The sequence below is a fragment of the Triturus cristatus genome, chromosome 5_1 (genome assembly GCF_964204655.1).
Source record: "Triturus cristatus chromosome 5_1, aTriCri1.1, whole genome shotgun sequence".
Classification (NCBI taxonomy): domain Eukaryota; kingdom Metazoa; phylum Chordata; class Amphibia; order Caudata; family Salamandridae; genus Triturus; species Triturus cristatus.
In genome coordinates this window covers 160,155,313-160,167,968 of record NC_140587.1, presented here as the reverse complement: position 1 = coordinate 160,167,968, position 12,656 = coordinate 160,155,313, and the positions used below count along the sequence as shown (strand labels likewise).

Here is a 12,656-nt window from a genome sequence, read left to right as displayed (position 1 = left end):
TGTAAATTTAATTTTATTTGAAATATCACAGCTAAAACATTTACACCTGCCTTGTTTTCAAAAGTATCAACTTGAAGTAAAAAAAAAAGAAAAAACATCGGACTCTATTCATAATTATGAAAAGTTGCCTGTTACCTGGCAAGTTCTTCCTGAGTCCTCTTGTAAAAAGATAGGCCACATAAGCCAGCCCGCCACCTCCTCGAGCCCCCTTCTCTCAATGTATGCATATCTCACTTGAAAAAAGACTAAAGCTTTAACAAGTTCGAAAAACTCCAACACATTCCACCCCCGAAAACCAGACCTTTATAAAAGATATTTGTTTATTAATATTACTTGTATGAGAGGGACCTAGCCTCTTCTGCAGCCGAGAGCTTTGCATAGAACAAGAAGAGAACAAGCCAGAAAGCAAAGACCAAGGGAGAACAATGTTAGTATGTTAGGTAAAATATGAGAAGGGGGGCTTTCAAGTCTTCCCTGAATAATGTGGGACGTTAGTATTTGCAGTACAACCAAAGAAAATGAGTTAAGATTCTATCCTTCTTACTCTTGATTCCACAAGGAACTTTTCAGAATCACCTCTGGACTCAGTAACCCAGCCTGGTATTGAGGCTGACTGGAAAGAGGTGCACCCGGAGACGTGTTCCAGGTCTAGGGCGTGCACATTATGACTTATTGGTTGTTCTCTGGATGAAGTGAACTCTCCTGGAAGAATTTGCACTTTATATGGAGCGTGCATCTCAGGGTGTTCAGTCATTGCTTTGTTCAGATACAGTGTTACTAATATTAAAACCTTGTCCCTGGTTAGAAATGGTTTAAGTTTTTTTCCTGAGGGCTACATGGCTGGAAGCAGAGGAAAATTTGTATTTTCAACTTAAGAAGGTAATTTCATTCACGTAAAGCAGGTAAGTCGAAATCTGTATTTAACATAGATGACTTGCCTTAAACTGGAATATATATATACGTGGAATAGGTATGACTGCACAACTCATGGGTGACGTGATACTTGATAATCCATGGGTGAAAGCTAAAAAGATACCTGATAACCCTGGGTGAAGGTTAAAGCAGTCCTTGGTAAGCCATTGGTGAAGGTGAAAGTGATGCTTTACAAAAAATGGGGCATATTTACAAAGAGTTCACGCCACCAGAACGTCACCTTTCCGACGTTCTGGTGGCATTAACTCCTTCGTCCTACTCACTGAACTTGGCTTAATGCTGCCTTGTAAATAATGCCCCTATTCACGCAGCACTTAGTATGAAAGGGGCGTGCAATGGGTATTGCAGTGGGCATTCATCGACAACAACCATTGCCTTTTGACGCGGCCCCATATTTACAACATATGGGGCAGCGCCCAAAATACCGCCAGGGAATATCTGGTCTTAAGCAGGCAATACGAGGTGAAATGTTTTATTTCTCCTCATATTTTGCCCTTTCCACATGTTCTGCATTCTGCAGCACAAATCGCCTGTAATGATTTTTTATATGCAGGGGGTGTCCCTTCCTGCTCATAAACAATTGCCCCTGCGAGCCAGCTTTTTTTAGCACAAGCCCTAGGGGTAATACAGTTGTGCGCCGCATTCTTGTAAATACGGTGCATCCCTGCGTTTTGAAACTGTCACAGAAGGCGTAATCAATTTTGGCCTAACATAGCGCTCCTCCAGTTTTTTGTAAATATGCCCCCATGGTTGAAGGCTGAACTGATGTTTAATAAACCATGGATGAAGGCTGAAGTGATGCTTGATAAACCATAGGTGATGATGAGTTGATACTTTGTAAACCGAAGCAATGCTTGATCCATGGGTGAAGGATTAATCAGTGCATGATAAACTACGGGTAAAGGCTGAAGTGAATTGAACTTTGAGTCATGTTATATAGACCATTATCAGCTTTTATCAGTAAATGACTGCAGTGTGAATCAATTTCGGTAAAATGTCATTATTGTGTGTAGGTCACTTATGATCAGTCATAATTATATTTCAGGTATTGTCAGATGTGAGAGAATGTTTTCGTTTGCATAACAACCCTACAACCATATCGCTTATAGAGGCTCTCAATTCTGGCCTGGCATTTACCAACCCCCTCATAAAGGAACCAAACAATTGGAACTGTATGGCTGACCATTTATAGGAGATCGTCAGGTCATAGTAACTGATGTATGTGCTCTAAGGGTAACATTGAAATATCTTTAGTAAAGTCTGTTCACTTCCATATCCGGTTAGTTTATAAATCACCTTATGGCTGCAATATCAGGAAATGTGTGGCATGGGTGAGGGAAAAAAAAGCCACTGATCAACAAATAGGATCGTTGTTACCTTCGTATTGGAGAATATTAACACAGGTACCGCCTAATTTGTTACACCTAAGAGTTGCATATACATTGTTCCTACAAGTTTAAAGGTTTTCCTCGCACAGTACTCTTCTGAAAGTGGGGTACTTTCAGCAATTGTAGCAAAACTGATTTAAGTATGGGACTTGCCAGTAGAGGTATGCCCTTTCACATGAAACTGAGATATACATTTGCTTATCTAACAATCAAATGCTACTTCAAAGATCTGATCTTCCATAGGCAACTAATGTTCAAAGTAGACCCCAAGATTTCATGAAAATAATACTAGTCTTTCTGTACATGAACTAGTGAAGCTCTGGGGCCAATCAACAAGCATCATTGTCTACTGGCACCCACATCCAGTCCTAGACAAGCTAGGGGCCAATTCACAGAACTAACTTAAGACAAAATCCTAAACTTACTACCATTTTGGTATTCACAGAAGGCACTTACTCATTTTGGTATTCACAGAAGGCACTTACTCATTTTGGTATTCACAGAAGGCACTTACTCATTTCGGTATTCACAGAAGTTAGGAGTCTTAACTTTAGGACTCCTAAATGCCTTCTGTGAATACCGAAAGTCTTAAAATTAGGATTTTTCTCAGTTTAGTAGTAGTATAGTTAGGACTCCTAACTTTAGGACTCCTAAATGCCTTCCGTGAATACCGAAAGTCTTAAAATTTGGATTTTTCTCAATTTAGTAGTCCTAAGTTTAGAACTCCTAACTTTAGGACTTCTAAATGCCTTCTGTGAATACCGAAAGTCTTAAAATTAGGATTTTTCTCAATTTAGTAGTCCTAAATTTAGACTTAGGACTACTAAATTGAGAAAAATCCTAATTTTAAGACTTTCGGTATTCACAGAAGGCATTTAGGAGTCCTAAAGTTAGGACTCCTAACTTCTGTGAATACCGAAATGAGTAAGTGCCTTCTGTGAATACCAAAATGAGTAAGTGCCTTCTGTGAATACCAAAATGGTAGTAAGTTTAGGATTTTGTCTTAAGTTAGTTCTGTGAATCGGGCCCTAGGTTTGTTCATTAAGAGTGGTGATGCGCGGCGTCCAGATTTCCTGAGATTGGAAGGAGAAGCTAGGTACTATCAGCATCATATAAATACCATTCTGTCCATAAAGTTGGCAACGTTTTATAAGATGTGCCTCAATTCCACTGGTGGATAATGGCACTGATAGCTAAGAACTGTCCGGCAGACACCAGAAGGAAAGGACAGATCTTGTATAGTAATAAAAAGGGAATAGATGAGCCTGTAGGATACACTTTTGCTCAGAAACGTCTCGGAATCATGTTAGCGGGCCAGGATGGAAGGCTATCCATTTGGAGACTTGAGCACTCAGGAAACCAGCAAACCACAAGGACCCTCACTATCCAATCTATGGGTGTCTTCGGTGCATTTGTCTTGGCTAGTTTGTAATGCATAAAAATACACTTCCCCCATAAGCAGAGGCTGCACAGTAAAACTCCCTGCATGTGGTCTCAATAGCCATCTTAAAGCTAGTCAGTCAGACATCTGCACAGAATTACATACATTGCTAGCTGTTGAATATCCTTTCTGAGAGTGTGCGTGACAAGTATTTACTAGAGTCAGTACTGCTTGAAATCCTTATCTGCATTAACAATGTAAGCTTTACTTAATCTGCTTTTTGTTTTGCTTGTGCATCTGTATTCATATTACAGTATAGAATATCATATATGTTAGATTGTTGTTTTGTAAACTATGGTGGGGGAAAAGATGGTGGCTGGCTAGCAACAGCTTCAGGATCTTCCTACCTGTCTTGCTAACCTGTCCCTGAAGTCCAACCCCCAATTAACAGCAACGCATGCCAGAGACAGAGCAGTTGATTTAGGGGACTATGCAGAGCATCAGAAATAATTACTACTGCCTTACTGTGGTCTCTGTTTCCTTGGTGACCACACCTACTGCAAAAGAGCTGGTGGATCTGTGCAACAGTATGGTGTATGCCCGAGCAACTTGTTGACACCAAGCTGCTGGACCTAGTGCTGGTCGGTAGTGAGGAAATGTGGCGGCCTGTAGAATGATGGAGGGCACATTCGGCAGACCCTGGCGATCAACCCACAGACCTGGACTACTGGTGGCTGCCCATGGGGAACTTAGCATTATCAGAGGATCAGTGCTGTCCAGCTCTCTTGATTTTCTTGACTAGTGCTAGCTCCCTTGACTCCCTCACTGATTCCCTTGCTCTTCTTGGGCGTATTCCAACTCCAGTTCGAAGCAGGCACTAGCAACAGTACCAGCGGCTCTTTCATATGGAAGCAACCACCGCCATAGTCAGTTATCCCTTGAAAAGAAAATATTCAGAACAAGTTCTAATGTTAGTCCCAGCAGATAGACACAATTCCTGACAAGTGAAAGTAACCGTGGAGACAATTGAAAATCCACCTGCCCATTAGTTCAATGAGCAAGGTTGCCTTAAGAAGGATAATGGAGAACACTTTGTGCTCATTGACTAATTCTCAAGTGAGCACTGATTCTAACAAAGATGATAATATTGATCATATATTAAGCACATAGGAGGTTTTAATGAAGAGATCCATGCTAACATCCCTATTAGCGAGACTGAAATAGCATACGGGGGAATGAAAGGTCACAATATGCTCAACACATAACCACATAAATTACACTGCGGCCATTGACGGACAACAAATAGTTAAGGTAACACCGATGGTGTAAACATAGTGGCTAAGTCGTCCAAATCAAGTACGATGAATCTACTTAAAAATACTATCAAAGGCTAGCCATACATCAGCATTCACTTACTTTAACCTTGGGGGCTAATGCTGGCAATAGCAATACCTATGAAAGAGTTTTTTAACTCCTGAGTCGGACATGACAGATCTGATGATTATATAAATGGAAATCTAAAACAGATTGTACCAAATGAGGTGAGACAGCTCGAAACATGTGTAAAGATGCATGTATCAACTAGTAGCGTTTAAATGCGTGAACCATGATCACAACAATTCCGGTAGCCAAATGTCAAAGCAAGCATTGCCTAAAATAGTAGCCGGGACCAGACAAATAGAGGCACTGATAAAATTGGGAGCGGACCACTGGATGGTACAGAGAGAGAGAGAGCATCAGAATGTTGGGGTTGGCTCTTCTATACGGCTCCATTCTATCACTTGTAGAGCAGCATGGAGCCAAACCATAGCCTCAGGGTGGCACCTACCAAAAAGGGTTTCTGGATCCAGTCTGGTGCCTAGGGAGTATTTTGAAGTAGAGATGTTAAAGAAATTACATGGCATGAAATCACAACTGTCAAATCAGTCATACCTACTGGAAGAGCTGTGGGGAATGGAATTTTTCAAGACCTTCTCCATGGTATTGTCACCAATATCCGCAACAGTCACTGGAGAGATTGACAACTGACAGAAAACACCAGCAACATGGAATGCAATATACATTGCTGTATTCATAAAAAAAACTAAACCAGCAGACGAATATCATTCATACTGACTGATCTCATTCTTCAACTCGGATGGTAAGATTTATGCAGATGTATTAGCCATGAGATTAACTCTGGTTATAGCTCAACTAGTCCATACAGAATAACATGGATTTATCCCTGGGCATGGTACTACCATGCATATCGATTATGGCGATGTCTTGTTGGATGTTGCCCAAATTATACACAAACCTTCTTGGTGCCGAAAAGTCATCTGATCCTAGTGTCCTGGCAATGTCTCTGGTCAGTTATGAATAAGGTGAGGTTGGGTAAAATATATATATTAAGCAGATTCTGGCACTGTGTAATCATTGGAGAAAGTTTCTAATACATTTTCCATATTACCTGATACATGTCAGGGTTGTCTTGTTTTTCCCTAACGTAGTTATCCCTTTATTTAGTACCTTACTTGTAAGTACTAAAGGGAAATCTTCATTTCAAACTTGCTACCGTTAATAATATATTTCTGTGGGTACCAAAATGCTGAAAACATCTGGATTTACTACAATGCCTTTGATGCTATTGACGTATTAGAGACAGAGGGAGAAACAAATGAAAAGTTGTCTGGATATAAATTAAAAACAGAAAACACAAATTACTCAATCACAAATTAGACGTTAATGACCAACGGGTAGTTGCAGAGGCAACTTTTCTTGGCATTAAGAAAAGTAGCAAAATTGGGCAGATTTTTAGAATGCATTATGAAACCCTGTTTAAAAAATGCATTCTACACCTCCACAAATAGAATCGCCTTCCCATTTCCATAATAAGGCAGTCTAATATTATTAAAATGGACATTCCTCTTAAATGTTTGTACTTATTTCGATCAGTTCCTTTATCCATTACCAATATGTTTTTCAGATTACTTGACTCTCCAATTAGCAGTGTTATATGAGGCTATTGCAAAGCAAGGAAAGCTATATGCTTACCGATACTGCCTTCAACAAAGGGGGGTGGTAATCCCAGATTTCATTTTTTACTATTGGGCCACATTTGCACAAGCATTTTAGCATTAATTGCAGAGGCTCCTCGAGACTTTTTCTCAGTTATGTTCCAAATCTGTTTTGGCTCAGAAGCAATCTATTTCATATTAAAACACTCTGACCCCAGTTACTTTAAGAGAGTACAGTTCAAGGTCATAAAAATGGTAACAAACATATGAGATAAATGGGTTACATTGTTTGGTAATCCATTTCTATACGCCTCTCTGGGGCAACCCATAATTTCCAGGTTAATTACACTGTCTAGAAATGGGTAACAATCAAATAATTAGGTCTTTTTAGGTCTCGCCTAGGCAGCGTGCATGCGCTGCACTAGGAGATGACCTTTAGAAATTGGTCAGCTCTTTTCAAGCACTCGTGTTGGCATCCACCTTGCGGGAGCGAGCAGCGGTGCGCGTGGCCACGCTAATTGAAAACAGATGGCCCACACGCCGTTGCTCGCTCCCGCAAGGTGAATGCCAGCACAAACACGAGTGCTTGAAAAGAGCTGTTTGCATTTGCCTGCTCGCGGTAGCTTTTTCATTAGACACAGATTGAGTCTCTCCATAGTAGAAACGTGAATTAGCCCCAATACACTGTTCCATGGAGCCTAAGGGAAGCTAAAAGAAGTTTCTTGTCACTCATTGCACCGTATGCACCAGCCTTATACCTCTTTCCTTGGTAACATGTCACCCTGTTTTATGAAGTACTCTGTCCCCCTTCTGACGGGTCTGGTTCGCCCTGTGTAACAAATGTGCATACATTAACATGATTGACCTATTGTCACACCGACCCAGAAATAGTTGCGTTTTGCCGTGCTGTCGTTTACCTGGCTTGCCTTGTAATCGCTTCGGGGCTTAGAGGAGATCGGCTGCACGGCTGCCTCGCAGTTGTCAGCACGAAGAGCTTCACTGCAGAGATGAGTTTGTTTGACATGCACAAGCGGTCGGTCACTTGTACAGGAATGCTGCAACTCCACCAGACACGTTTACCAGTGAACTTGTTCCCTTTCATTGCAGGGTCACGTGGGCTCAGTGGCGCCTGTTTTTGCATCTTTCCAGTTCATTAGCCTTTTACATTTTGCTAAGTGAAGAGGCAGCGTGTCAGCATGGGGTCACTCCCGGGGCTCCGGGGTCTTTTAAGTGAAGGGCGGTTGTAATTGTAGGTTGTGCCACGTCACAAAACAGGCTGAGCGCTGACATCAGGTTGGTGCAGTGTTGACCCGAGGGGTAAAATTGTCATGATGTATGGTCTGTCCAGACTACTGTAGCTGAATGTGCGCAATTAGTGTTTCTGTGGTGGATTTGCACACTCCTAGTGAAGCTGGCCTCGTTTTTTAGGGGATCGTGCAAGAAAGGTTTAAGACGGTGGAATCGTCACTTTAGCAATTTTAAAAAGTGCCGTACCTTTACAAAAAAAGTGCAACTTCGAGTTGGTACTGTGGCTATCCAGTTGATTTTGAAGAAGTGTCAGTGCTTAATTTGTGGGGGTGGTGGGTAGGAGGGGGGAGTGTGACGGGGCACAAGGTTATTTTTAGGTCGAGCGCAGCGCTGCCGAAATTGAGGCCCTGCGGACAGACGTTATTCTTTACGTCGACCTTCTCCCCATTGTTACTCGTCTTAAATCAATGCACACAACTTGAAGGGCTCATCCATTTTCCTCCCAGCGCAGAGTAAATCCAGAGCTTGTTTTCAAAATGCAGTAATTATTTGGGGATAAACTGGGGCTTGGTGCTAATGTGAGGTCAGACTGCGATGCTTTTGTTAGAACTAAAACCCTATGGCACGGTCTGTATCACATCATTGTTTTCTACCACTGCCATGCAGTTGCCAGTGCTTAAATAAAAAAATACAAATAAAGATAAGTGCCCGAGCCCTTGTCTGGAGAACATTGCAGCATGCACCATTTATTGCCCCGACAGCGCCTCCAATGACAGCACCAACTTTACTAACCATCATACTCTTACAAGTGTGACAATTCATGGTACTCCAGGCACCCAAAAAGAATGCCCATGGAAGAAGATTATTATTCATTGTTAATATATATGAATTATTAAACATCTGTTATGCTCAAACCTAAATTATGCGGACTGAGCCACCTTGTGGCAGACTGTCATATGGGCTGGTGCCGACAATTAAGTGACGTTAACGAACCACCGGCTTATATGCACTGCTTCCAACCCTTAATGGAGTTTGGTTTGACAGGCTGAAAGTTCACTACAGGTACACTTTTGTTTGCAGTTCCAAAGATAAGGCATAGATTATTGATGTTAGGGACTGATCTTAACTGAGGCCACCATGTTGCTCTCGCACTGCAGGGGCATAACTTGCAACACATACTTTTTATTATTTTCAAGTGCACCACAAGCTCTTTACATGCTCCAGGCTTTCTCCGGAAGGCGGTTTACGATCATCAGACCATTTTCATTTAATTATTTTAGGTTTTGTGCTGCATGGCTAAACACTTATAAGGTCCCAAAGGCGAGACCTATTGGGTATGCCAATGCTTGTTTTGATTTGCAGACAAGAGTATATCTTGACAGGCTATTTTCTTCAACTATTTGCAGGTGAGGGGTTATTTTACTTCAAACAGGGCAGATCAGAATGTGTATAAAATAAAATTAATTGAGTTACTCAAACAGACACATAAAAAGATGTAAAATCAAGAACTACACTTTTCAGCAACTAGTATAATTGATAGCTTAGATAACTTGTCTGCTAAATAGTCTGAGAAATTTGGCATGAATGTCAGGAAAAAGGAAACTATATGAAAACAACTGATGAGGCAAAATTGATAAATATGTTATACTATACTACATTGAAGATATTTAAATGGAAGTGCTGGTCTGAGTCTAAATTTCCTTGCTACAGCCAATTTCATATTGATGACTTGCAGATGTTTCTTCACTGTATAGGATTGAAAGATCACTGGTCCGTTGTTATACTAGATGTTGTAGGATGTGTAGTATAATTTAATCTAATTTTACCCAATAAAAAAATTATGCAAGGCAAATAAGACAGTGCCTCGTAAGAGTAGTTTGTTTCTGTTTAACAGACTTGTGCATTACCCTAGACTGGATTAGCCATCACCAAGCATTGATAGATGATGGAGCCTGTTATACCGTACTTATGCACGTGAGGCAGCAGTACAGCATGCTACAGGTCCTGTGGTGCACGCGTGATTTATTAAGAATTGGGGGCGACTTATACATTTTACTGATAAGAACTGATAAACTAAATTATTTATTTTTGTGCTGTATGCATTTCTTTAAATGTGAGTGTGGCTAACTTTGAAATGCTTTGCTGTGAAGACCTAATTACTTCTTTGATATTTATGAACTACGTATAATGTATTTTAAATCAACACTTTTGTTTTACTTCTCATCTCCTCAATAAAAATTAAATCTTTCTTGAAAGATTGGTAAATTCCATTTCTCTGCTTCCATTTGTCTTGGAACAGGCGATGATGACGGGTACAATATTCCAATGGTCACCCTGTGTCCCGAAGTGGCGAAATATCTGGAGTCCCCAGTCGCCGAGTTGGCAGAGAAGCGGCCTCGGGATATGGAAGGCGTGGCTAAACGACTGTTCTGCGATGCCTACATGTACATGTACCAGAGCAAAAAGATGGAGCTTTATAAATAATTTGGCCTGGTTATCAGCCTGCAAGCTCAGTCCCTAGGCTGCTGTTTGAATTGTAATCACAGGATGAAGCAAAAAGAAATATCACAAGCAAAACTAGTGGTTCTTTTATCGGTGCAGTCTGAGCGTGACCCTCTACTGAGTAGTAGTGTTTTAGAGGCCTACATATTCCACAGTGATTCGACTACAATATTTACTGATATTTGCAAAGGTCCAAGAGGATTCAGATTTGCACTTTGTAATATACCTGCTGTATAGCATATTTTGTAATCTTTCTTTTCTCATATTCAATCTTCCTGGATCGTCTTCTTTTTCTTTGCTCTTTGTTATAGCTACTCTTTTTCAAACTTTGAATTATTTATTGTGACTTTTCCTTTGTGAGGGTTTTTGTGTGTACCTCTTTTGCCTGAACATTTAACAGACTGTTATGGTGTTTTTTCTTTTTATATTTCTGTTATTCTCTTTTCTTTAACTTTCTGTCCTCTTCCCAATTATCTTTCTTTCCATTTTTCGCCCATTTCTCCTATCTCCCAGCTCTCTCCTTTTCCTAACTTTTTTCATTTGATCAGTTCAGTCACATTTTGTTTTACACGGTTATCTTTTTCTTATGCGAGTATCTCTGTTGTGGGGTTGTTTCCAACCATTTGACTCTTTAGTTGCTTCACTGCTTGTCCCTTTCTTATTCTCGTTTTCTTTTTCAAGTGCAACTCCAATATTTATGCTTTACTGGTGGCATTTCACTCTTAAATGTATCTCACTGATGTCTCTTAATATTGCGAATTATTAGTTGTCTCTGTGCAGAATTTCCCTCTCTCATGTCTTGGTTGCCTCTTGGTTACCTATGCATGAAAAACCTTTTGTTTGTAACTTTTCTGACATGCTCTCTCCTGGGGCTGTATAATACTTAGGTCGCGCTGTGCCTGTTTTTCCGTGACATAGCTTTAACAGGGATAGTGCGCCTTATTACATATAATGCGCTTCTCTGAGTGCAGCCACAAACCTGCCCTGAGGAGACCATTAGTGAAAGGTGGGGCAGCATTTTGAAGGAGCCTCTCTGCCTTTTACAGTTCAAGCAGCACTCAGCCTATACTTTAAAGCAGTGGACAGAGAACCCCCTGGATGCCGGTGAAGTGAGTGACTGGACCTGCCTGCAGGGGAACTCTGGGAAGTCCGTAAATCCTTTTCCCACTCTCAGCAAAGCCTGCATTTCCCAGTCAGTGCACCTCCTGACAGTCTCATTTCCCAGTCAGTGCACCTCCTGACAGTCTTTTTGCACGTGCACCCACGTTCATGATATGGGCCTGGTCAGAGGCAAAATATTTCTCTTGTTTGCACTTGACTATGCCCAGTGCAAATGAGGGAACCCCCCTCTAATGTAGTGCTGTCCGTATTACAATAGATACTGCACAAGCGTCTGCAGCTCCTTCTGTGATACCACAGTGCCCCGGGGCACAACAAATAGGCCCCAGTGTCTGTTGCCCCCCCTCGTGATCCCTCCCCCCCAGGTGATCTGTTGTTTCCCTCCCCGCTCTGTTTTACTATGGCCTCTCTTTCTAACTTACCACCCACCTAGTGTGTATATTCTGCTCTTGCTTGAGTGGACAATTCCATCTCACTTTCCAGTACACCAAATTTACTTTCTTACTTATTTACTTGTAATGATTTCCTGATATATTTAAATAATTTGTTGATTTCTGTATGCCACCCGTGTCCTCTTCCTGCGTGCATTTGACAGGAAGAGAGACTGAAATGCTTTCCTATATTTGATATTCTGTATCTTGTGAGGGGGCGGCTCTACTTCTGCCACATCCTGAGAAACGTGTCTATGCTTTCATTAAGCACAGAATCTATTGCATGCTAATTTTGGGCCAAGGAATCAAGGAAGAGTGAGAGATAATCACAGTGTTTCTTACATTTCAGAGTCTGGAATGTACACAGGCGCCTGCAAGCCTGTCTGTGTTTGTTTATAATTACATGCACACTTTATAGAAAGTCATATAAACGTTATTTAATATGCTTCCTACTAAAAGATGTCAATTTTATTAAGCAAAAATATTTTTCTATTGCATAAGGATTTTTAAAGGTAATTCTGTTTAGGGACCAGTCTCTATTTTACCGAAAACTTGACCGGGGTTTTATTAATATGATGGGTTGCAATTCTGTGCAGCTTTTGGGGACATTGTTGTATGTTTTAACTGATTGCAGAAAATACACCGGTGTCTTCAGAGA

General features: G+C 41.0%; 1 protein-coding gene across 6 annotated transcripts in view; it reads left to right on the top strand.

Annotated features, from left to right (window-relative positions):
- The window catches only part of LOC146830504 (ubiquitin carboxyl-terminal hydrolase CYLD-like), a 493,223-nt gene extending 480,567 nt beyond the window's left edge, over positions 1 to 12,656 (top strand). For all 6 annotated transcript variants that reach the window (XM_085604702.1, XM_085604701.1, XM_085604700.1 and 3 more), the window contains one exon: positions 10,246 to 12,656. In XM_085604702.1, coding sequence (XP_085460828.1) covers positions 10,246 to 10,430 — 185 coding nt within the window. In that variant the 3' untranslated portion in view covers positions 10,431 to 12,656. The remainder of the gene's footprint in view (positions 1 to 10,245) is intronic.